General features: G+C 40.7%; 1 protein-coding gene across 1 annotated transcript; it reads left to right on the forward strand.

Annotated features, from left to right (window-relative positions):
* LOC149282539 (glucocorticoid-induced transcript 1 protein-like) lies at positions 1-25,653 on the forward strand. Its single transcript, XM_089498109.1, has 8 exons — positions 1-325; positions 7,205-7,356; positions 13,671-13,760; positions 15,319-15,426; positions 17,808-17,960; positions 20,960-21,173; positions 23,809-23,929; positions 25,290-25,653. The coding sequence occupies exons 1-8, from the start codon at positions 1-3 to the stop codon at positions 25,651-25,653; spliced, it is 1,527 nt and encodes a 508-aa protein (XP_089354235.1).
* The last annotated feature ends 1,729 nt before the right edge of the window (positions 25,654-27,382 follow it).

Below are 27,382 nucleotides of genomic sequence, written 5' to 3' on the forward strand. Positions count from 1 at the left end.
ATGTCTTCCACTCACCCTCGAGTGAAGCGTGGCTCCAGCTCCCCCCCAAACGGGCCCCCGGGCTCAGGTGGATCAGGGGCCAGCCGCCTCCTACAACCTATCCGGGCCACTGTGCCCTACCAGCTCCTGCACAGCCCCAGCCGCTCCCCGTCCGCCTCTGTGGGGAGTAACACCGAGCCTGGCCCCCACAGCCCCTCCAACGGCACCCCACCGTCCCCCCTCCTCCCGCAGCATGTCCCCGGTTCCGAGGCGCCCGGGGCCAGGCTCCGCAGGAGGAGAAGCACCTCCCCGGACAGGAGGAGCGCCGGGTCCCCCGGGAGCAGAGGTGAGCGAGAGAGACCCCCCCCAAACACTTACTGCTGCTGGGGGAGTCTGACCACCCTTGCCCCAAACCCCTGGCTGTGGGGGGGAAACAGAGCCAAAGGGGCACCAGATGGGCCTGCAGGAGACAGGAAGAGATTCACTAATGGCCCTGCATGCAGCTCCAGATGGGTTCATGTATTGTTCTGGAGTCCAGTTTAGGGTTCCAGAGCAAGAGAACGTTTTAAGAAGCTGGAAGCGGGGAACCTGGGGAGCAGTAGCACAGAACATTACATGGCGGCAGTAAAAAAAGTAGGGGCTGTCTCGACTACTGGGAGTTGTCCACCTGGTTAACCCTGCTGTGCGGTTTAGTCGCAGGGTTGTCAGTTGAGAAGTGATGAGGGTTTCTGGAGTTTCAGCATTCCGCATTAACGCTGCGTTTTGTTTTGCCAGCTTGGCCTTGCTTGCATGAGAAAGCAGCTGTGGATTTGGCCGGCCCCGTGAATGAGGGTATTGAGCGCGCTCTATTCTGCTGTGTGATGAAGAATTCGGCTTTAGTGCTTTTCAGGCTTGTATTAGTTCTTCGAATGGTGATTTGAACTGCCTGCCCCTCAGGTTGGGTATGGAGTTACCAACAGCGGCGGTGGTGGAAATAAATAAAGGAAGCTAGTTGGCCTTGTAGGTTCTTAGCGTGCTTGTGGTTGGAGCGAAGGCTCACAAATATCAAATAAGTTGTGGTTTAAGGTAAACAAAGATCAAGAGTGGACTCGAGCGGCTGCCAGGTAGATCCAGAGATGGCTAAGCGGTTACTCTTGTTGCATGAGATACACAAGATGCGTAGTGAAGGTGGAATTTAGTGTTACATATAACTTGTATGTGTACATATATATATGTGTGTGTGTGTATATATATATTTATATTGTACACGTGTACTCATATACACACACACACACACACACACACACACACACGAACATTTAGCATTTGTGTACTCGCATAACTTTTCGTGTTTGATTCGTTGATATGGAAACCAGAAGAGGTGATGTGGCCTATTAAATGCGTTGGCTAAATCCTAAATGGCATTAACTTGGCATCGCCTGTAAAGAACACAGCAGACACTAACCCTTTGTGTGCCAAGTAATCATGCGCTGCGTTCTGCTGAGCCGCATCTTTACTGCCTGACCGAACTTTCTAGTCTAACCGGCCCATTCCGGATATAACAATTGTTTTTTTTTTGTTTTTTTTTTATTTGACGGTTTGCAGGGGAGGAAGCCCTTAGTGTTACTCATGAGTTTCATATTTTTTTATTGCAGTAAAACTGGGAATTTGTGAGCCAGAGGGGTATAAAATGTGAACAGATTATTGTACACCCGTGGGCACTGAATGGGTTAATACATTTCCTATGATTTATTTTTTTATAGGAGTGGCAGGTTTTTGTATAGGTGAAATTGAATATATTTCGGGTTTCGTACCCATGCTCCGCTTGTGCCGAATCACTAAATATTTAAAATGTAACTTATTTCTTGTAAATAAAATTTGTCAATCCTCCTTTATTATAGCTCGCGAGCCATTGTTTTGGCAAAGAAACGTTCGTATACCCGGCCACGCCGTAGAATACGTTCATTGGATTGAAACCCAAAAGGGCCATGCGGCGGAGGCCTCTCTGGGACGATAGGGGTTAACTTTGCCAGGATTTACTCTCGTTGGGAGTTCTGCTGATTGTAATCGACGTGCGAGTTTGAGCCGTCACACCCGCTTCCCCGAGCAAAACACGTTCTCTTCAATGTGCTCGCAGATAAGCTGCGTCTTGCAGCCAGCAGCCTGAATTAATTGTATTTTATTCTGATTATTCACGTTTTATTGTAGTTGGAAAGCTTTGACTCTCGTCGTTGTCTCCTGTGACTTTCCATAGAGGAGTTACTATGTTTGTTTATCGCTGGGAATGTGCGCGTCGTGATACTAAAGCATGTATTATGACGGTTTTCATCTCTTTAAGTATGTTTATGATGGTAACTTTGGTTCTGTGGCCGTAGAATGGTAGGCCCAAGAGCACGCTATCATACAGCTGTGTTCGCGTTCACTTGGTGTTAAGTGAGTTGGAGACTTCCGTCAGATCTGTGCATTGATACATTATCATCCTCGCCAGAGCAGAGTATACAAAGTACCAAGTCCTGTTAAATGACTCTTGTCCCAGGGAGCCCCCTAAATAACGCTTGATGCAGCCAATCAGTGGCAGGAAAGGGGGCACTTTCCACACATGGGGTGTAAACGGACCCCAATCGTGGCGAACTTGGTAAACGGTGCAACCCCCCCCCCCTCCCATCCCTTTACAGGGGGCTCTATCGGCCATCGTAGGCATTAAACGTGTGAGTGTTGGGTACTGGGTGCTGCCACATTTGTGTGTTTTAGGAAAGTGCAGCAGTCATGGATTATTTCAAATTGGTAAATTAGATTAGGTGTTGGCTATAAATAGGGGGAGGGTGGATGGTAGGTAGTGCGGCTGATTTAGTTAACGCTACCAGGCCGTGGAAGGGTGGGTGGTGGACAAAGCCACTCTTCAGAGTACTTCGTATAGGAAACACTCTGCAGGGCACAGGGATATGGCCCGGTATAACACAATGTTAAGTCTTTGAACGCATCTCACCAGTTTTTCATTGTAGAACGACCGAGCGGTACTTCCATGTCATGATGTTTTTTGAATACCCCAAAGTATGGAGAAAACATAACAAAGTGTAAGCCGTAGCAGGTGTAAGTTCAGCTTCAAACTATACAAGTGAGTGGGTTTCAGTTTGCAAATGAAAGAAATGTCTCACAAGCCACATGGGATTTTACAGCTTAACGGGACGGTTTCCTTTCCCCCTCAGCCCTACTAATGAAGAATGGGTATTAAAATACTCTTTTTGTAGCTGCCCTCCTCCTCCTCCATGGTCTGACGATGGAGCTGAACATGTTTCCTGCATGAACACAGCAGGGGAAGAGGCAACAGCGCTTGGCGGGGGGTTGCTTTGCAAGGGGGACACCATGAAAACGTAACCTACCATACGCTTTCAAGGTCTATTTGCCAGCCTTGTCCTAAACTGAAAATGCGGCAATCCGGAGCAGCAGCTGAATACATGCTGTAAAATAATGTGCATTTAACCCAAACACAAAAGTATCTCCTATCATAAAATACAAATTAGATGTCTGTGTTCATAAGCGTGACTTTTAAAGCCAGCGTGTTCTTGATATTCAGTGATGCCCCCAATATATTTTTCTTTTGTCATAAATGAGACGGATTTGAACGTTGGATTAAAACCACAGTCTCCGTTTAAACAGATGGGAACGATGACGTGACGCACGTACGCAGACACCCTTTTATGTCCCCGTGTCTAATCCCAAACACTTTGTCTCGGCAAATGTTGGTAGCCATGTTGTCGTGTGAGTCCGGGCTGTGGTGGGACACGTGATTGACCCCCAGTCGGTGATCTGAGAGAGAGAGAGGACATTAAACTTATTAATTTAGCTTAAATTTCTCACCAGTCCTTATTCTGTTGTAAAATTCTGCGATTAAGGCTGACTATTTATAGTACTCTGTGTTGGTAAAAATAAGTCCTCTCTCATAGCTTCTGTAAACAGATGATATTTTCATTTACTCGCTATCCATAGCATCTGGTGTGATTGTCTCGTTCCAAACCTCCTATCTCCAGTATACCTTAACTTATTTTTATCTACTTTCTTTCGAAGCCTGCGTTATTTGCTAAAGATCTCTGGAAGGGAGTGCTTTTCCATATGGCGTTTTTCATTTTCTGCGGATTCTGCCAGTAGCTTTGTAACAGATCTGCCGGTAACGGAATATATGCTGTTTGGATCGGAACGTTATACATCCTTAAATGTTTCTGCTCTGCAAGTAATAGCGTTTGTGGTTTCGTATCGTCGGCTTGAAAGGCGTTCCTGTGAAATGCTGCAGACTGTGCGCTCTCTGCGTGGCCCAATATTTGCTGGGTCATTAAACAATATGTATGGATATGTCTCTATACATCAGATTGTTAGGAAGCATGTTTTTCTATACGAGTTGCTGCGCCATTTTTTAAAATTATTTTATAAAAAAACCACAATCCAGTAACCCATGCAGCTTCATAAAAAGAAATCGTATTAAGGTACTTTTTAAGTACTTTTATATGTATCCTCCTTGCATATTACGCAGGGCTGTACAATTTAAATGGAGCCCTTAACACATACATAACTAATATACATTATTACATACAGACACATCAGAAGCTGAGAACCCTGCCTGTGAGCTGCCATTTAGCCTTATGGCTCTTTTAGAAAGTTCCTGGCAAGAATGGTGGGCTTTTGAAGGCCTCGCTTGTGAGCTTACAATCTAAACGAATTGTATGGATAATTGAAACAAAAGAGGGAGTCGTAGCCAACTCTCTTGTAGTAGTAATTAGAGAGAAGTGGTTTTGAAGCAGGAAAAAAATGATGCAATTGACATCAGCTGAACATGTCTCCTGCAAGCCAACTAGCCGTGTTGGGGAAGCCAATACATATGGAGAGGTTCTACACTTGCAAAGGGAGACACTGGAAAATCTTAAATAAACCGCATGGCTTTTAAAGTGTATATGACAGCTGCAGTGCCCCTTGCAAATACATGCAGCATCCCACAGCTATTTTATTGCAGATGTGTTGGTCTAATGGGCAAACACGAGGGGGAGATGGTGGTCAAATGCGTAAAGGGGGGGGGGGATTCTGCAGAATTCAAACCTTTTCAAGGGGACACCATGAAATTGGTGCATATGATGGCTGGAGGTTCCCTTTAAGATGTGAGCAGCTCATATGTCTAGAGACTGTTGTACACATCAGGATGGGCAGCTGCAGCCCCCTCCAAAGCCTGAATACAGAGCAACGTGACTTCTCTAATAAACACCATGACGCCAGTAACAGCACTACCATCTGTTTAGCTAACATAGAAGCGTTCTTCGCTCTTGGTAGTTTTATCTCCATGTCACCGGATTTGGATCTAAGATTTTGACCTGTAGAAAGATTTTATGTAGATTTCTCTTAGGTTTGTCCATTTGCCATGGTGATGTTAGTCTTTTTTATGTATTAATTTATTTTCTGCCATGCAAAATCTTCCACAGCATTCACTTCTACCACTCCTACTGGAAGGCTGTTCCGCTTATCTAGCATACTCTCATCAAAGGCATATTCCTGCTGGCATAGACATTCAAACGTCAATTACCGCTGTATGTGCATGCAAAGAGTTGTGGGAGAGTTGCAATGTCCCCTCACTGAGGGACAGCACTTTATAATGCATAGTAAACTCAAGGTGTTAAAGCAAGGTGTGTGTTCCGAGGTTAGCTCACGGGAGAGCATGGAGTGGACTTGAGATGTTGGGGTACTCCGATGGTGACGTCCACACAGGTTAATGCTTGCGTGAACACATTATACATGCTCCAAAACCATGTAAAGCACAGCTGCTTGTGTTCACTTCACCCTTCTTCTCTGTTCATTTCTTACAGGCGGGTCCATAAGTAATTTTTGGTGCATGTAAACATCCAGCACCAGAGATACTTAGTCATGCAAGGGGAAGATCTAGTTAAAAAAACACCCTTTTCTGGTATGCTAACATACACATTAATATCATGTCCCACGCTTCTCCTCCAACGCTCTTTACTCTGCAGGAACATCCTTGCTCCAGCCAAACTCTAAGTGAACTTGATGTTGGCGAGTGGAACTATTAAGATGCAATGGATTGTCTTTGTTCTCGCACAGTGTCTACTTTATCTACAAAGAGCCCACAGCTATCTACAGAAAACATCTGTTTTTCAATAGCAACCAAAATACATTGAATCCATTTTTAGTTTTTCAATAGTTGGCCCCCTTGGGCCCTGCAGAAGCTTCATTAAGGAAGGTTTTGCATGGCTGCTAAATCACTTTTGATTACCCCATCATGTCTAGTGCCACCGGGTGCAAAGGGGCAAATCATTGGGAGACTGTGGGCATGACCATGTGCAGACACCCTGCACTCCTAAAACTACCTTTTTAAAAGGTAGGAGCCCGTTGAGGAAGTTATGCTTTTCAGATTTCACTAAAATAGTGACATAGTGAAGAAAAGTGTTTGCTTCGCGTGATCCTAAAGAAAAATTTGCCAGCCTTGTGAAGATAGTTTAATATGTTATAAAACAGTACAAGAATTTATAGGTTTAATTAATCATTTTAACCTCTCTTAGGTGTAATCAGATTCAAATAGTGTTCTTCATCCCTAAATGCAGTGCGGTATTCTTAGAATACCAACAGCATATTTCAGGTTACTGATTCAATTTAAGCTGGTGGAAAACGTGAGTATCTGTTTTAGTGCCGTTTTCAGAGTCTTGTTGTAACGTGTTGGAGATGCTTCTAATTCTGTTCAGTGTAGAACATGAACCCCCTCCCCATTTAGGAAAATGCCCTATGCAATATCAAACATGGCGGTAGAATATTGCCAAATGTGCTTTTAACAAGGGCTTTGTGTACACGGGCAAAATGCCTACACGCTAAAGCAAAGGGCGGCTAAGTGTTTTCTCAAACAGGATCCGTAAGTAAACGTCTGGTTTTAATGCGGATGGCTTAAGGACAAACTGTTGCTTTTAGGACATTGTGATTGGTTTTTGATAGTTCCTGGGGGTGAAGAGAGGAAGCCAAATCTTGGTGAACTTCCAAAACCTAGTTTCTGGAAAGCAGTAGGAACCCTAGATGTGTATGTGACAAATATATATATTGATTGACACTTCATTTTTTATATTGACTTGATTAGAACCGCAATAAAGGAAGCCCTCTCCCATGGATAGTAAAATCTCACATCTTGTATTCATTTGGTTGGGGAAATATACTGGATCTCTGATGATACATATTTATTAACCTTCCTGTTCTGTTGATTTGCCAGGTGAGAGATCAAATTCACAACACCTGAGATCATCCCATACAATAAGACGGACTTCTTCGTTGGATACCATAACTGGACAATACCTGACTGGACACTGGCCCCGGGATCCTCACGTGCACCACACATCATGCATGAATGATAAGTCTACACAGGTAACTTATTTTTCAGCCAATTTGTTAAACTTTGGCAGATGTAACAGAAACTTCTTGTTTGGAGTAAGATCCTGTTTTGTTGATGGCCCGGTCTGTTGATATTTTATCATGTGTGACTCTTGCACCTTGTTTTATTTGTTCTCCTCTTGGTGTATGCATCACATTGACATGTTGGGATTTAGAAAGATACGTGTAAATTAGTGTTATGCAGCAAATTCTTTCTTTTGGGGGCTAGGAATTGAAACAAATGCAACAATGAAGCACATTGATTGCAAATCGGCTAATAATCCATTCAACTATGGTGATGCTACCTCCAGCATCTGATGTGTGTGGGGGGTAAAACCGTATTCTTGTCATAAAAGTCTATTTTCTGAATGGTTGCAGAATTATGACGATCTCCTGTAGTGATTAAACGTTTAATTGCCTTGGAGCTGCTCATGATTAGTCGCACTTGTCCTCTGAAACATCTTAGCTCTTCAGGGGAGACTTGACTTCATTGCGGTAGCTAAGTTGGAAAGCTCATAGTGTGTAAATTTCATTTGTCCCTTTAACGTCCTTTAAAGGTGCTTTAATAGTCTACTATGTAGGAATTAAAAATATAATGAATTGATACCAGATGTACAGGGGAGCACATGCATCTCCTGTGGCCTGATCTTTAAAACTGCCGGTAAAGACCTCCTCCGGTTGGACAAGTGGACTTGGAAGTCTTTCTCCTTGAGAATCGTCGTATACTTCCGTAATACAGTACAAAACTCTGATACAGGCGTTTCTCAATCTGTTGTCTCACATTCGGGAGAACATTATGCCTAAACCTCATCACTGTATTAAGCTCGAGAGTCTATTGTACTCATCTACAATCCCATTCCTTATGTTACACTTAAACCTCAGACTAGGTTCTTGACTAAGACTTCTTATAATACTGTCTCCCTTTCTTTGAAAGATATTTCCCTTTTATACTAAATGTATTTCATTTTAATATGATATATCTGTTTCTCTCCCAAGCTTTCAAACACTGTTTCTAGTTTACCATGTGCCATCATCTACAATCTATATCTTTGCTCAGTAGTTTTGGTGAAGGCAATTAAACGAGAATGAGCTCATACTTGTCACACAAATGTATTATCATAGGAATCAATTAAATCTTTCTTAGCGACTTAAGTCTCAAGTGATGTCATTTGTGCTTCCAGAAAACAAACAGTCTAAGTTGTATAAATGCTGTAAGCCGGTATTCGTAGTAGCTCGGCTGCAGCACAGAAACATTTTTTTTTTTTTTTTTTTTTTATTTCTTTGTGTTGAGCCAAAATATCTCCACAGAAGCAGTCGGTATTTACACAGCTGGACATATTTTGTTTCTTTATCATACAGTTCCTATTTCCATGCTTATATCATACTGGTTTTGTTTAACTGATGGGAGTTTATTTTTATTTTTTTTTAGGTGGTTTTAATACATTATACTTTTCAAGTCCCCTTCACCTTTTCTGATTCCTTTGCAATTGTGGCCTTGTATGCTTAATCGTGGGTTGTTGGGACAATAAATGAGAATCTTATATACCAAATAATATAAATATTTTAGCCCTGAAACTAATTTAAAAAGAAAATAGATTTGAATCATAATGTTACCTGTATTACGAGTACACACTTTGGTGAACGCTGAAAATTGAGACCTGTCTGTGGATTAAGAATGGTCTGACTAAAATATCGCACATTGTAGACTTCAATTAATCTTTTTTTTTTAACAATTAGACAGACGCCTACATTCCATCTAAAGAACTTAACGATTTAGGAATTTAAAACTTCTTGTCAAAGTTCTTATTTAAAGAGGGGAAACTACAGGTTTGTTCTTAAGCCTTGAATCAATACTAGACAAGAAAGAACTTTGTAGGTAAATTGATTAAATCTAGGCATTTGGACACAACTAAGAAAATAGCCTTGAAAAAATTCAAGCGTGGAGTAGTTGTTTGGTCCAATTATATAGAGCTATACACTGCCTGAACTTGATGGAACTTCGATACAATATAATGAATCGTTAGTACCTTGTTCCCTACAGATTGTCCAAAATGTTTTTTCTGCAACATCATTTATGTTGGAGATGTGGCTCTTCACTAGGAGATTTGTTTTGCGTCTGTAATTTTGTATTTCATTTGGTGAATCTCCACTGTGCCCCTAGTCTGATTGTCCTGCTTGCTCGATAGCCTCAGGGTAGGAGAATAGCTAAAATTGGAAGGTAGAAGAACCAGCTCACTTCTCCTGCCCCTCTAATGTTTTGCTTAGATGCCTCCATCTTAAGAATCCTGTGGGGTGGGGGGGGGGAAACTAGTCCATATTGCAAAGTTCACAGAATCAAGAAATAAACCAACGTGTGAGAGTAGATAAGCTTCTGCCAGTGCTGGCGAATGTGCACTTTTCAGAAAGCCTTGCCCTTGATTAAGCATCGGAAGAAGAATTTGTGGTTGGCGAAGCTTGAGAGAGGAAAACGGGGCGCAGGGATATTGCTAACGGGTAGCATGAGAAATTTCTGTTAATCGATGGAAGCAGGAATTGGAAAAGTCATAAGAGAAACTGGCACAGCAAGAAGGGATGGATACATTCACAGGAGACTGATTAAACCCCCTGCTCACCCCCTAATGGGACATCATACATGTAAAACCCCATATATTTACACTGTAATTTTAAAATGCCCAAATCCAATACATAAGGAATATTTAGGTTGCATGTACAGGAGAGAACTGCATCTTTCCCTAATTTCTTTAGCGTTCTCAGAAGCAAAAACAGAATTTGATGGTTATGACATTGTTTTCTTCTGCTACACGTGTTTTTAAGTTGCGGTCTGCTGCGCTAAACTGCCTCGCCAACGATGAATGCCTTTTAAAGTGCTTGGGAAGTACTTTAATATGTATTCTTCTACTGGGGGGAAAAAAAAAATAAATAAATAAATAAATCCTTGACCTGCTAAAGACATCCCCAAGACCCTAGCCCCCTCTCCATTGCCCCCTGTGATTCCTGCCTGAAATAAATGGGAGTGCTGTCTGGACATACAGACAGGGTCTCGTGGGCCAGCGCTGGAGTTGGCTGGCAGTAAGCATCCGCATATGTGCACGGCTGAACAGGAGATGCATTCGGTGAAGCACGTCTCCTGCAAGGCAAATAGCTGAGGGGTGGAGGAACAAATATATTTTTCATTATTTAGCTCTGAATAGCCATATGCGAAGCAGGGTAGCAGTTTTCACCACAGCCCCTCCAACTCGCTGGACATCATGCAGAAAAATCTTAGTCAATCGATATGGCATCCAATGCCAAAGCGGTTTAATCAATACTTCTTTGCAAGTCCATTTGCGGTTTGAGCATAATCCTTCAGGCAGACCCAGGGAAAGCGCCAGCAAATAACATTCAGTAATTGCACCTTTTACCAGGGGAATTGCCATAGTCAGGCTGTCTAATTTTATGATACATATTTACGTTTCGTTTAAGGAACAGGGATTCCGTAGCGATTACATGCCTAGCTTGTAAAAATGTGTAATTATTGAGCCTGGCAACAGATTTTTCGTGGATTTGGGCAAAATATCTTAACGCGCCTCTGTCTAGTACCTTATTTTTGCTTTTAGTAGCCCACAGGGAGACTAACTTCTGGGATTAATCATTCAAGTATTGATTGTCATTCAAGATCGGGAATGTCGGGGCTGGCAATTGTATAGAAGGTATTTTCTTTGCCAGCCAGTGCCACATTCTTAATGAACACGGTGTGACGGGCACTAAGTTATGGAGGAGTTTCCTTCACATCAGAGGAACCCTAAGTGTAGAAGTAACACCCGGTGGGTTAATATAAACATTTTCCAAATCAACCCATGCGGTTTCTTGTCCTTTTGAAGGATATGTCACTTTTGCACTTCTGTCTTCCAAGCTATGCATGTTGAGTGTTATTACTTTTGTCCATATGTGTCTGTCTCTAGCCTGTAAAATGTTGTGATTTTTGGATCTGGGTATTAAAGGCACTTTTTAAAAAAAAAAATTTAAATCTAATGTATTAAATTGGTTCTTAATTTCTGATGGTTAGTAAATCTATTGACCCCTTAGTCTTTACTGATGCCTCAACCTTAAAAGCTGTCTTTCCGTTTTTGGATTTTTTTAGCTCTTGTCTCCTGTACTGCACGTTGACCTTTGGTTCCCCAGGTATTTGTATAATTGATAGCTTTTAAACATAAATTGTTATACATTCTGGCGTTACAGGTCTTCCAAGTGTACTGGAGTAAACAAATGCAAAGCTTATAAAGAGCAGATCAGCCACTTGTCCCAAAATATTTTACAGTTCTCTCTACTGCCATTGTTGGAATTGTATTTACAATTTAAAAACCCACTATATATATATATATATATATATATATATATATATATATATATACACACCAATAGGAAGGATAATTGTCACGCAGCCTCTTGGTGGGTGGGAGAAAAGGGAGAGCCCTACGGGACTTGAAGTTGATTAGGTAAGCTTGCCCACCCTTGGACCCCCCAATGATCTCTGCTTCTATGAGATTAATAAAATCTCTACAATAATAACAAAAACCGCAATCTGAAATTTAAGCTAATTTAGTTAAGTGTAAAGATGTATTGGCAGTAGTACTTTTAACTAGTACGTAATTGTCCTGTTGCCTCGCTTTTTCAATAACATTTTGTATTAGAAGGGGGACTTGGTTACTCAACATAAAGTAAAGCTTCTTTTGTGAAATATACAACTCCTTACACGGTTTAAATTGGCTCTGGCATGCAGGCTTCTTAAATAATTTAAATTGACACCCTGAAGGATCCATTGTTCTGAACAACCAGCCAAGGAAGTCGGAGAGATAGAATAGTGTCTGACCATGCTGAGATCAGAAGCCTTGAGCTTTACACAAGTCGAATACCATTTTGACATAACAGGATGTTAGCAAGCTGCATGAAACCACAAATAAAGTAACAGAAATAATGTCGCCTCATTTTTCATATTGCAAAAGTGCAACGCTGCATCGATTGAATTGTGATTCACTGGAGGGTTGAATGTAAAATGTCCTAGGCAGGCGGATAATAAAAAATGCATACAATATCACGTGGTAGGTGATGTGTTCAGCCAAATTCCGTTCTGATCAGAGCAGCTTCGAGAAGGTCTGGCTCGCAATCTCCTTTCCAGATCACCCCAAAGGTGTTTGATGGGGTTGAGGTCAGGGCTCTATGTGGACCCAATAAAGTTCTTCCACACCAAACTTATCCAACCTTGTCTTTATGGACCTTACTTTGAGCACTGGTGCACAGGCGAGCTTGATGAAACAGGAAAGAGCCCTCACCGAACTCATGCCACAAAGTTACAAGCAAATTGTTTTCTAAAATGTCTTCTGTATGTTGTAATGTTAACATTACCCTCCAGACCATTATCACTCAATTAACCAAACCCTTACAGTACACACTATGCGTTCTGGTACGTAGCGTTCTTCCAGCCTCCAGAAAAACCCAGAGCGACCTATCAATCTTCCAGATAGTGAAGCTATGGCACAGCCTTGGTTAAAGTCACTTAGCTCTTCAGTACAAGCTGAATGTTTGCATATGGAGATGGCTGCCTGCATGCTTGATTTTATACTGCTGTTAGCAATGGGTGTGTTTCAAACACATAACCTCAATTAGGAAGCGTGTCCACATAATTCATTTTGGTCGTTTAGTATTTATTCCTTTGTTTAAATGGGTCAGGACCTTTTTCGACTCAGGGCTCTTTAGGTGTGCCTCGGGCTCGGTTCTGGAGCAGCAGGTGCAGGTTCCTCAAATAACTAATCTCTTCTTTTGGAATACAGTATAATGCCTTTGCTGATGACACACTTTCCTCTCATAACACCTCATCCTTTCTCTTTGCTTGCCTCCCTGTCTTCCTGGAGTTGTATCATGCGTGGTATCCCAGTACATAGGGCTCAATATCTTCTGGTTATTCCCCTGTCTTCGCTATCCATAGTCTCTGGTGTTTGTTGAGAATTGTTAAATCTATCCAAGAGACCAAGCAAGAAACTAAACGAGCATCTGAGTTTACATACGTGTCTTTTTGGGACAGTGTACTGTGCCCTCCCTGTGTTGGGTGATCTAGCTCCATGCTTAATGGGACCAGTTTGGGAGATCAGACATGCCAGATGGCAAGAGCTTTTGGGAACAAATACTGTTCCAATGATTACTTTTCTGAAACCCGAACCAAAAACTGTTCCTAAACCATTGACTGAGCGTATTAAATGGGATGGGTTGGTGTTGATTCGGTGCGCTTTAGCTAACTGTGACAAGTAACCTCTTAAACTTTTCTTTTCACTTAGACGCCTAGCTGCTGGGGAGAGGAAGGCACAGAGAAGAAAAGGAGCCATCAGCGCTCTGCATCTTGGGGTAGCGCCGATCAGCTTAAAGAGGTATATCAACTTTAAGATTTTCTCTTACCACCCATTGCTTTTGATTATAAATATTAAATACAAGTGTTAATGATGTTTACTGGCCCTGCAAAATGCATAGTTAAAAAGTCTTTCTTACAGGAGAAGCTCATTGAGGCTGACTCTTTATAATGTGAGCACATCTCTAAGAGATCACCTGCTGTTCTTTCTATCTTTATAGCATGATCTTTAGTAACATAATAATTCGCTCTGTAAAAGAAATCGGTGCTAGTATAGATCTTCCTAGACAATGATACAGTATAAAAACATCTTCTTTTCTCCAAGCGGGGAAGGTTGATGTCAGTTCTTGTGGTTGCACAGGGGAGTCCCATAGTACCATTAAGATAAAAGGTCCTCTTTCTCTTGGAAGTGCTTTATCAGCAGCTACCACAAGCACAGCAATATGTATTGTATGTGTAGGGCATTTACAGGACCCTTCAACCATACAGCCTAGAGATATGAATAGTTTTCTCACTAAGCTCTGCATTTTAATGTTATTTCAGGTTAATCTCTATTAAAATTCTTCTAAACCTAAATCTGTCACTGAGAACGGGCAAAATGTTCAGTGTGAATAAAGACGCAGGTTGCAAATTACTACGTGTCACACAAATGTTGTACACCCCCGTTGATTTACAATTCTCACTAGTAACTGTACACCCACTCTTGGTAACCTAGTCATCATCCTCATTGCTCAAGATCTGTTATGTTCAAGAGTCCTGCTTCCCAGCACCTCCTGAATGTAGCTACAAGAAACTTGCTACTGATAAGCTTGAAATGTTGACATGCAAAGCTAGTAGAGGTAGTGGAGGAATATTTTGTGTAGTTTTTTTTCCCTTTGACTAAGGAAAGAAGTTCATACAAGAAAGGGACGAGGGTACATCTTTTAGCAAGTTCTTACTTTTCTAGTAGGACTCGGTATACGGACCTAAGCAGAACGGCTATCCAGCTGCGGCTCCTTTAAATGTGACCTTTAGCTTGGTAACATATCTATGGTATCTGCATATCATTTGCAGGTTTTGTTCATCAATTGCTATAATTGTAGTGATATTTGGTTTAAATGCGAGGGATTATTTTCCCTTAGCGTGCTGAGATTTGCCATGACGTTAACACTTGCGGGAAGTGTACTTAAGTATACTTCCTGCTTTTAGTAGAGGCAGCCAGGTGTATGAGGAAAATAACACAACAGTCTCATTCTCGAGACAAATATTTTATGGCCTGATTGAACTGTGAAATGTTGGGTGTGGGAGCACAGAGGTTCTTGAGGGCTTTAAAAAGTGGTCTCATGACCACAGCATCCATTGGAATGTTTCTGCTGAGTTGGCTGTTTGCACCAGAATTGCTCTTTATAACTAACAACCAAGGCTTTATTATTATTATTATTATTATTACCATTAGATTTTTTTTCTCAACATTTAGCACTTTGCCATAGAACTGCTCCAGTCTTACATTCTTAAATGTAGCCATTTCCTATTGATTATACTGTATGTACCTATTTAAATCCTCCAATTTTTGCTTAATCTTCAAAAAATTATTTAATTAGATTGCCAAGCTGAGACAGCAGCTTCAACGTACCAAGAACAGCAGTCGACACATCAAAGAGAAAGACGGCCAGTTGCCTCTCCAAGGAAACCATATCAGTCATGCTCAGGTAACACGGCACCATGAGCTCATTCTTATTGTTATGGGATGCACTCTTTGCGTCGCAAAAAAGTCTGCTGACGTTCCTGTGACCTAGAAACGTACAAATATGGCTAAGTTGTTAAATGTGGTTTGTGAAGCAGTCTTTCGTGATATTTCTGTTTAGTTTTTTTTATTGTTGCAGTAGACTTCCCTGTAGCATCTTTACAGTTGACCTTAGTTTGTCTGTTTCTAGTATCATGTTTCTTGTATCATGAACTGTATCTATTTACTAAGGGGCAAGTTGTGGTTTCAACTCCTTCAATCCACAATATGTTAAGAGGTGAGCTTCTGCTGCAGGATAAGACCGGCTGGCCCTGTGTAGTTGGCGACGCTTCTTTCACGTTGCCCTTCTTGCTTGAGAAACCTCATGATGTATACTGAGTGGAGTGAGAGAGTTTAAAACCACAACCACTTTAGTGAATAAACTCAATATTAGGTGTGTAAAGTTTTTTTTTTTTTTTTTTTATTTTCTATTCTTTTATGTATATACATGGAGCATTGAATAAAAGTGTCATTAGCCGGATACAACTTATATCTCTAGTTAAGAATTTCCAGAAATATGTATTATTGTACAATCAACTATTGACTGCAAGGTTTATAATGTCGCCACTTTTCAATAACGCGTTTAAAGAGAAAAAAATCAGTACCCTGTCATGTGATGTGACTAGTTCTTCAATCTGAGAAAATACCAGTGGGTCCCAAGGGGCATCATAAAATATTCTGACCAGGGTATCTACTACTAGATATTCAGCAAGCAAGTGAACGCTGGAAAGGCGAAACGTGGACATAGACCTTTGCAGTGAACTGAAGTCCTTCACGTGTCTTGCACTGGATATTTGGAAGATTTTCAAGGGAAATTTCTCACAGTAGTTGAATTGCAGTGAAAAGTATTTTTAGATTCACATAAAGCTTTTCCACCAAGTCTATGAAAGCACGAAACCAGCCCAACGTGCAATCTTTTACCGCTAGCTGGTTTAAAACCAGGATTTGCATGACTGGAGGGGGTAGTGGTTTTATACCAAGCAAATGCAGGGGCCAAAACGCGTGAAAAGCGTGCAATTTCCACGCCCCGGGGCAGATGGGATTTAGCAGACTGGTTGGTTCTCTAGTTGTTAAAGCAGTTACTCAAAGTACAAAACGGGCAAGTCCAGGCCTGCCCTTGAATAGAAGAATAGATCTCAGTAATTGAATCCCTGTATTTTAATGTCGCTGATTTTTTTTTATTTTTCATTTTTTTTTTTTTTTTTAACATGGTACTATGCTTGGTATTAAGTTGCTTCTTACCTATGCTATAATTTGGATTACATCAAGTATGATTAAGCTGGAGCTTGTGGCACAATGGTTTAGTCCACTTATAAGGGCTACAAAACGTTTTTAATACAACGAAACGTATGAGCCTTAGTGAATACAGACTATTGCTCTATAATGACAGAACTGCACTCTGAAGATTAATGGTATTCCGTCTGGCTGTCTCATGGATTTTTTTCCCTTGATGCTGTATTTTGACAATCCTAAATCTTGCTTTACATTCTGCCGTTCCCTAAGTGCTGAGTGGCAACACGAGATGACCAATCAGTGATGGTCTCTGGGGGTGCAGCCTTTTATCCCGTAGATAACATTCTGTTAAGTTCTAAATGCTCAGATCCATTATTTGCTAGTTACGTTGTTGGAATAATAGCTTGTGGGTATATGTTTTCCAGCATTACATTTATTCCGTGGGGTTCTGTGTGAAGCAGTCACCAGGGGCAGGAGGAGTACGCTAATCATCTTGTTACACGGTGTGGCTGCGGCAGTTTTGTGCTTCTAAAATTTCCACTCAACATAGCCAAACATGGCTAGGCAAACAAATTGAGGCACATATGATTCATGATTTGAGAATACCTGCACGTAATTATTCTACATGTTAAGTGGAATTTCTGATGCGTGAGGTTCTTAGATTGATGGCTTTTTTTTTTTTTTTTTTTTATAATTACTACAGAATAATACCAGAAAACCACCTTGTCTGTAATTCCTCCTCTAGCACTGATGGCCTTTCAAGCTGTGCCCAGATTTCATTCATTATTTAGTGAAAATCTTTATTTAGAGAGGGTGGGACATCTAGGCTATTACGTTTTGTTTTTTTTGTTTGTTTTTTGTTTTGTTTTTTCTCACCCACTTAAAATACTAAAGTTAATGTAAAATTCTTTTGAAGTTTAAAAAAACAAATTTTATTTGAATGGTAACTCTTTATATGGTAAATATGCCAAATGCATAAAGTTGAATGTTTTGAATGTTCAACTTTCCTTACTTTCTTCCTTCTAGAAGAAATGCACAAGAAATGTAACGCCATCTCTTTTGTATGTGTTGCAGACTTCAGCGTCTAGATCTGTCCCCATGCCCACTGCAAGTATGCCTCTGCCAAAATCCATAGGTTCCAGAGCTCCATGTAATGTTGAAGGAATAAGTCCAGAACTTGAAAAAGTCTTCATTAGGGATACCAATGAAAAGGAAGATGGAGTAAAGGTATGTTTGTTTTTACTATTTTCTAGAACATTCATACATAGACTTATCGCTTCTCTTCAAGTACTGACAGACTTGACTAGAAGCTTCAAGTCAAGCACTTTGGCTGCATAAACTTTACAGTTTACTTGTAAATAAAATATGGCGATGTCCTTCAGCCCACTCAAGGTCTGGTGTTGGCCATTTTTCATACAGAAGCTGTAGCTGTATTAATTCTCTGACTAATTAGTCAGACATGTCCACAAGAGAGCAGAAATAGTTACTCCTAAATCTCTCTCTCCCGTTGTCACCGACAGAACAGGTAACCCAATGCCATAATCTGCCTTGGGATTGTTGATCATGCAAACCATTTGCTTTGATATTTTACAATCATAATCATTTTAGCATGGTTTTCATTACATTTGCCAGCTACTTTTATAAGATTTACTGGTCTGTAGTTGGCCGAGTCTTCCCTGCTACCATTTTTACAGCTGCCAACTTCCAATCTTCTGGAACTACTACTGCCAATAGCTACTGGTTATATAAGGTTGCCAATGGTTTTGCCAGGACACTCCGGAGCTCTTTTAATAACCTTGGGTGTATCTCCGTAGGGCCCCATTTATTTGTGTCTTTCTGCTTTGAGTTAAAGTAGAACCTCTTCCTCTTTAAACACACCTGTTCACATGTCACCGTATTACTCCTTGCTAACACTGGTCCCTCATCTTTCCCTTTCCCTGTAAAAACAGAACAATTATTTAACCCCTTAACGACCTTTGCCAGTTCTGGACCGTCATGGAAAAACGGTCACTTAACGACCTTTGACGGTCCTGAACCGTCAAAAAATTAAATAAGCTTAGAAAGTGATCAACGATCACTTTCTACGCTTAAACGGCGTTGCTGTAATGCCTCGACGTCGAGGCATTCAGTAACGCCGAGATCGGCATCAGGGGCTATGTCTGGCCCCTCCCTGGGGCGTCAACATCTGCCATACATTGTATGGCGGCGGACACCCGTTTTAAAAGTTTAGGAGGCAATCGACGATCACCTCCTAAACTTCAATGGTGTCGCTGGAATGCCTCGATCAGGAGGCATTCAGTGACACCAAACACTTACCCCAGGACGGGCTGTGACCGCTCCGGAGAGCGGTCCCAGCCGCCGGTGATCTTCACCATCCGCAAGATGGCGGCCGCCCAGTAAAAAAAAAATAGTTGAAAAAGTTCGCTAGACGGTTTCCAGACCCTCTAGAGAACTCTGGCTCCACTTGCAGGTTGAATACAGGTACTGCATTCAACCATGCAAGTCAATGGAGCCCAGCTTTCTAATCAGTGTGATTAGTAAAATATTTAAAAAAAAATGCTTAAAAAAAAGTGCTAACATTTAAAAATAATTATGCAGTGCTGTCACCAGAGGAACCATCCAGTACCTGCAAAATGTGTGTTAAAAAAAAAAATTAAAATAAAGTTTATTATTTTGAGCAAGTGCTAAAATTTCTAAAAAAAATTAAAAAATCTCAACATACAAAGAGTTAAAATAAAAGCACTTCAAATAACCAAGGGGTGTCTCATTTAATAAAAAATGGCTTGATGGGGTAAATTGGAGTGGCCGGGCTCAAAGATAGGGCATAGATACAGACTGACCAAAATAGAGAAAAAAAGCGCACTTCCCAAATGTGGGATTTTAAATCTCAAACAACCCGACAAACCAATGCATGTGGGGTATCACTGCACTCGGGAGTTGTTGCTGAACACACTTTGGGGGGTTGTTTGATAGTGACTCATACCAGGAGCTATGAATTCATTCCTGAAGTACAATTTGTGTGGAAAAAAAATACAAAATTTAATTTTGGGAAAGGCAGGTGGTAGAATCTCATGCATAAAAGGGTTAAAATACCAGCATTTGAAATACTTTGTGTTTAGTTTTCAAAAATATATGGTTTGATGGGGTAAATTGAAGTAGTTTGCTTCAAAGATGTTCCAAAGAGGATATAGAGGCAGAATGACAAAATGACTACCTGAATTACGCATGTCCCAAAAGTAGCCTTTTACCAGCCAAACAATCTGACAAACCTATGCATGTGGGGTATCGCCATACTCAGGAGATGTTGCTGAACACATATTGGAGTGTTGTTTGACAGTGACATATACCAGCACCTGTATATCTATAACTAAATTACAATTCGTGTGAAAAAAAATACTATTACAAAGTTTGACAAAGTGTGGTTGTATAATTAGTGCATGGAAAGGGTTAAAATACCAGCATTTGAAATACCCTGGGGTGTTTGTTTTTCAAAAATATATGGTTTGATGGGGATTCGTTGAGTTAACCGGCTTCAAAGATGTTCCAAACAGGAGATGGAGGCAGAATTACCAGATTTGGGGAAAAAGGTTTGGAAATCATAAAACGCTACTTGTACTTATTGCCCAATAACTTACAAAAAACATAAAAACGCTGGGTATTTCTAAACTCAGGACAAATAGTAGAATCTATTTAGCTAGTTTTTTTACTTCCTTTTGTAGGCGAGTAAAAGATTTTTCAAAGAAAAGTCATAAAAGGTGGTTTTTTTTTTGTTTTTTTTCTCAAATTTTCACCATGTTTTATTAGTTTTTTTAATAGTAAATAAGGTGATATGATCAAAACATATGGTATCTGAGGAAAGCCCATCTTGCCCTGAAAAAAAAAATATATAACGTGTGGGTACACTAAATGGGTGAGGAGAAAATTACAGCTGAACACAAGCACCGCAAAAGTGTTAAAACAGCCTCGGTCCCACAGGGTACAAAAAGAAAAAAATTAGCCCGGTCCTTAAGGGGTTAAGCGTGATCAGCTAGATCTTTATCATTTATATAATCGCCTTCGTTTCTGTTTGGTTTAATTATTCCTGGTTTATTTTGTCTTCTTTCACTTATAGATCTGAAAAAGGGTTTTATCACCCTTTTTTTTTGTTAACCTGGCATTTGTTTTGGTGCATCTAATAATGTGATTGCTTCCCTAAGCTTAGCTTTATATTTGCTCCCATACTACAGCCAATAGAAATTCCCGATGGCCGTAGAGCACCGTTACCTTCCGCCTATCGCAGCAGTAGCACGCGCAGCATTGACACACAGACGCCTTCTGTCCAGGAAAGGAGCAGTAGCTGCAGCAGCAATCACTCTCCATGCGCATCTCCCTCTTGTCCGCATGGGTCGCAGGAAGGTAGTCCATGCTCGGCAGATGACTTGCTCTACGACCGTGACAAAGGTGAGCCTGCAGAGACCGACACCGCTCCTTTTCATTTCTACAACGTGCTTGGCGTCTATCGAAACAAACCATGTGTATATAATGTTTCTTTTTATTACCATCTGAATCATTTCCTACCATTGTGACTTTCTTACAAACATCTTCCATAAATTAGTTGGACAAATACTAGGGTAAGTTTGCAAGGAGAAGCTTCCCCACTATAGTTGCTGAAATGAAAGTAGTATTAATGGCGGTAGCATTTTATGGTGTGCTATTAGTAGTGTTATTTATGATGAATCATAAGAAAAGCCAATATAGCTGTGTTAGAGTGAAAGCCGATACTTTTTTTCGGGCGAGGGGGGGGCAACATAACAAACGTAGCTTTCAGGACCTGTAACTTGCTCGGCGGGGGGGGGGGCACAATTAACCTAATGAGGCGCCCCAGGGGCCGAAGCATTTTACGTGTTGCTGACGGGTAAAGTACTGCACTACAGTATTTGTGATGTATAAATCACCAGTTATACATCCTAGATATATACATGTGCGGGTCAGAAACACGGGAAATGAATACGCTTACTGAAATAAAACAAATTGGCCGGTATGGTCACCCTGTGGGATTTAAGTCTTGTGACTGCTGGCAACCTTTCTGCAACAATGTTTCTCGCTTCCTCTTCATGGAACATCCGTGAAGAGAAACTCAATCTTCTTGTCTGTTCTGATTGTTTTTTGTTTTTTTTTTAATTTCCTGACACGTGAGGCGCACCCTGTTTAGCTGCACTTTGTCCCTGAGGTTCTTCTTTTACATAAATTAAATGAGGCTTTTATGTTAGATGTGAAAACATACTTAAAATGTACAAACTCCCTGCAGTAGTTCACGTAAGTTGCATGTCTACTAACTGTGTTTAATGATGCATGTGAACCCGCGCAGGGCCGTTGTGTATAATTTATAATTCTGGTGAAAGGGGATCAGTCGCCATAACACAGAGTGAGAGAGCACCACTCCACGCTTGCCACTTTGCACCAGAATTTCACCACATACATAAATTCTATTCTATTGCCGATTTAGTTGATGTACTGGATTTAATATCTGAGATAAATCAAGTAGCTTCTAAAACCAGGAACATTACCTTTTCCCCTGTCAAGATGCCTGAAATAGAAAGCACAGCTGTTACACACCTTGACTGTCACATATATACGCACAAGCCCTTTTTCACATACCGGATCCCAAGCCTTTTTCACCTACTCTTTAGAGATCAGAATGTACTTGGCCTTTTGGACCAGTGTATTGCCGTTTGTTCCAATGCAAGCTGAATGTGCCCTTGAAGAGGTTGCACGCTTTAGTAACTTTTTACTTTTCACCAACATCCTGTAATATTTCATTAAACGTCCCTGTGAATGCCAGGCAGCCCCACTTCTAGACGGTTGTTCTTGAGTCTCTACTTATGGTTACCGTAGGTCTGCATTAAAGTGGATTTGGTACTATAAAAAAATCATCTTCTAAGGATTTGTAGGTTTTTCCTCCCAGTACTTTTTAAAGTCACAGTAAGTTGGTCCAGTTTCGGTGGGATCTGTTCTAACAGCCTTTGGAAACGGCAAAAAGGAGAAATTGGATCTATTTCAGAACAAGCAACTTCTCTTGCAACAGATTTCAGATTCTCCGAGGTTAAAATGTGATCTGAAAAGTATAGTACCGTATAATTTGGCTTTATAGTGTGCAAGAATTTATGTGCACAGTCTATTTGTTGAAGTTGCATGCATGTTGCTCTTCAGGAATATTTAGGGCTAACTAACCTCCCAGCATAACGGCACCGCGCTTCTACCTCACTTTGAGGATTGGGGTTGCTGAGACTCTGTAACGGAGTCCGATAAATTCAACCCACGGCACTCACCGTCTGAGTGAGGAAACTTGTGAATAGGCGAAGGTCAAAGCAAAAGGAGAATGAGGACACACCAGAGACATAAGATACTGGAAGCACTGGAGAACCAACACTTCTGTCTGCCGGTGAAAATCAGGAGATCACAAGATACCGGATGGGGCGTTCTATCGCATCATATTGCCACTCGGCACTTTGGCTCTGCCCAGCGAGCGGCAGACCGTAATCTGACTTTCCTTTTAGTTTGATCTGTTGCTTTTGAAAAAACAAAACACGAGGCCATATATACATGAATAAGTATTGATTTTAAGTCACAGTAAATCAAACCATATGTTGCTGGCAGTATTTTTACAAATTTTTTTTAAACCAATTAAATAAAACTACTCGTTTACAAAGCAAAAAAAGTACTTTCAATGGGGGTTTAGTCTCGCTGAAGGCTCTGAGAATGACGGTATGTCATAAGTATCTGGTAAGGTCCTCCAGCAAAATCAATTATTTAAAATTGGATCCTCTTAAACTGATAGGGCGGGCTGTAGTATATGAAATGATTTGTGATTTCCGCGCACACATGCACTGCTTCTGCATCTATTTTATATCCGTATGCTTTGCTCGTTTTTGCTTCTGCTTTGCTTTACTGAATCTAAGCCGATCGTTCCTCTTTGCTGAATACACGACGAGGGGTTATTTGTAGTTCTCAGTATGCAGTTCTGCTTATATGGAAAGCAGATTTTTTCCATCCTTGGCTTTCAATCTCTAGTAATATGGCTGCTTTAAATTTTCAGACAGTGGGAGTAGTTCACCGCTGCCCAAGTATGCCTCTTCTCCCAAACCAAACAACAGCTACATGTTCAAACGAGAGCCCCCAGAGGGATGTGAGCGAGTCAAGGTCTTTGAGGAAATGTCGTAAGTAACCCTTTTTTGTCAGCTGGTGGCCGCTAAGCAGCGACGTCTCTCCTCTGTGTTCAGCCTTTACAGTAAAGATGTGTAGAAATCCCAGCTGGTCAGTGACTGCGGCCAAAGCCGATGTATTGCCTCAAAATGACACCTGCGTGCTGTGATTGATAAATTAAACAAGAAAACCACCAAGGAAGTGGTATCTAGAGTCCTAAACGTGATTTACATATTAGGAAATGTGTAAAAAAAAAAAAAAAAAAAAAAAAAATAAATAAAAAAAAAAAATTGCCCAGTGAACTAGATGTTTGTTTTTTTGTTTTTTAGTGAAAAGTATTTTGAAGAATGAGAAGTTACACCAACACATTTTGCCATAAAATATTAATGTTTAATAATTCCATGATATTTACCATCAAATGCAGAAGCAAAAATAAGGCTAAGAGGCTTGTGTACAGTGTCTGCAAGAGCTTTGCTTATTTATATGTCCCCACCCCCCCCATCATGGTAAACAATCCAACACTTTGTAGGAGGCTATAAATATTTTGAGCTGCTGCCATCTACGATGACCCGTATCACTCATGTTTTAATAGATCGGTAGGGAGGGAGACAACCTCCAATATTCACACAGATCGATTATTGGAAGCGCATTAATATAAGCATCCAAATACACGTATTGCTCACATGAAGCTTCGTTTTCTGTTTCTGCCCCTTCGCCCGTAGTTCTGTGCCGGAAGCTCATTTTGTAGATTTAAGATCATATCCTCGTTTTGTGAAGTAGCATATGCATTTTTTAATTCCACAGCCAGCCAGCTAAACCTCTGTAGAATAGATCTGTTTTATAGTTGTAGATGTCCAAACATGTATATCCATATAACGATCAAATACTCTGGCAGGAATGCAAGGAACACATGATGGGAGATTGCTGTGATCTTACTTTAAGTGTTATTAAATACACAGCCGCGTATGTTCCCATAACAGCCTTAAGTAAAAATGACTGGTTGGCAGAGTTCCTAAAGTCAGAATATAAAGATTCTCGTGTGCCTTTGTTCATTACTAGGGTTGTTGTGTTTAAACTAATTTGAAATATGCATTGAATTTTCATACCTTTTTAAAATGGGGAAGACTTTTGAGTTGTGTATGTGAGATTTTGCAGTAAGTAAGGGTTGTGGTTGAAGGTTAAAATAAACATATGCGTTGCGTAATCTTCCCACTCCTGTGAATATGGAAGATGTTTGCCATTTAATAGATCCACCGTCATTCATTTACATTACAGCTAGAATGATTGTTCTTGCTTTCCTGTAGATGTAACATATGGTCTTCAAATCTTGGGGAAACTTGTAAAACTTTTTTTTTGCTCTCCTGTCTTCTCCAGGACACGCCAGCCAGCCTCTACTGCTCTCTTTTCATGCCCTGACAAAAACAAAGTAAATTTTATCCCCACGGGATCAGCTTTCTGTCCTGTGAAACTGCTAGGGCCCTTGTTACCGGCTTCAGATCTGACTCTCAAGAACCTTCCAAACACTGTTCAAAACTCGCCTGTGAGCAGTGTGACTGTTGAGCACCTCTCATCTCAGGTCTCCTCCTCGTCTCTCTTCGGCAATGCCACCAGCACAGTAGACAACTGCGAGACCAATGGCCACGCATCATCCCAAGACCAGCAGCTAATGGTGGAGCAGATGCCTGAAGATCAGCTGTCCTCCTCATCTCCTTCTCCCCATAACCATGTCGTAACTTAATTTTCAGCAGAGCAGGCCTCTGTTTCCCAGCAAGCTAACTTGAATCTGCATTACAAACCTCTGCATGTCGATTGGTAAATCCTGATTTAAAAAAAAAAAAAATGCTTTACTGCAAGCTATCATATCCGCCATTGTTTATCTTGGACCAGAACTGAGCTTTTACGTTCCCCTTTAATATTTCTAGTGACAAAAACCCACACGTATTGTTAAATTATTTCAGTGTGGACTATGCATTTCAGAGTTGGAACAGGTAAATTCTATTTCGTGTGCACAAACCTTTACAGTAACAATAAGCTCTGTAGTATCCTGAAATATCACAAAATGTCCTGCTGTGTCGTGTCCTATGGAGAATACTGTACTTCAGGATTATGTTTACGATTGATCTAGATGTTTTTGGACATCTCGGTATCAGTTTGGTAAAGAGGCTCCCTGTCTACATTTGTTTGCAGACCTCTCAGATACTAAGTGATTTAAACATACAATGCAGATAAAGTCAATGACCACACCGATTGCACAGCGCCCGTCCTAAGGCCTAGATTTCAGGTACTTCTCTCGAACTTATAAAACTCAGGTGACTTGGAATGTAAACCACGTTGGGGGGGGGGGGGAACCAGCCCTTATAGCTCTTATTTTATAACTTTTTGTTTAATTTTTCACAACATTCCACGATCTTGGAATTGATTCCAGGTGGAAGGTTTTCGACACGGGTCACCCCAAAATAAAAGTAAACCAGCAAAGCTTGTGACACATCAACTTAGTAGTAAGTTTTGAGTTTTTTTCTATATATATATATTTTTTTTTTTAAATGCCTTTTTGGCATGGTCTGGAAGACTGTTGGCTTTTGCCGATAAGGTGCACAGTACGCTGAAATGGCAGGTGCATCAAAGAAAGCTTTCTGAAAGCCCCCGACTTCTCAACCTCCTGTAATTATAAAATCAAGCTGCCCTAAAAAATAAAAAATTAGGCGTTTTTGATAGCACAAGCAATACAATGAACTCTTGCTAATCAAAATGTCTCAAAAACCACCGTAGCGGTGGATTCTATTTTTATAGTTTCTTAGGTGACATGTAAACTTTGCTACTGTCTGACAATTTGTATGTATCCTTTACACATATTCCTAATCACTGTCGGCTGAATATGGCATCGCCATATCCCATAACCTCTGCAGGTAGGCGTTATTAGTTGTCGATGTGCGGAATAATTTTTTTCCCATTCATATATTCAATAAGGCCTGTGGCTACTCACGGTAATCTCCCTGTATAGTGTTGCCTTGTCTGTTTAATTTTCTGTCACACTGAATGACTGTAAATGAATCCTACGTGGAGAGTTTAAATATTTAATTTTTTTTTTTTTCTATTTATATTTTTTTATACGTGTTTAGGCAGAAGTAGCAAATTGTTTTTCTTTTTGTGTGCGGGGATGTTTCTACTATAGTAATGCAAGTTTGTTCAGTATTTAGTAACGCTGCAGACAAACTGCACTGTTTGCAACATATCTCAGGTCTCAAAGATAAATCTGAAGACGACTGTGGATAGATACAAAGAAAAATTCAAGTACAATGTTGATTATTTTTTAATTTACCCTGTAACGTTCACGACAATTACATGTTTTAACTCTTAACATTATACCGTTGAAGGGTGAATTTCCCGTTCTGACACATTGTCCTCTTACCGTGAGAAGATAAATATTAACGTTATCCATTTATCTATGTTTTGTCTACATTTCTTGT

This window comes from Sceloporus occidentalis, unplaced genomic scaffold (assembly GCF_023333645.1).
Source record: "Sceloporus occidentalis isolate IW3139 unplaced genomic scaffold, rSceOcc1.0.p SCAF_113, whole genome shotgun sequence".
Classification (NCBI taxonomy): domain Eukaryota; kingdom Metazoa; phylum Chordata; class Lepidosauria; order Squamata; family Phrynosomatidae; genus Sceloporus; species Sceloporus occidentalis.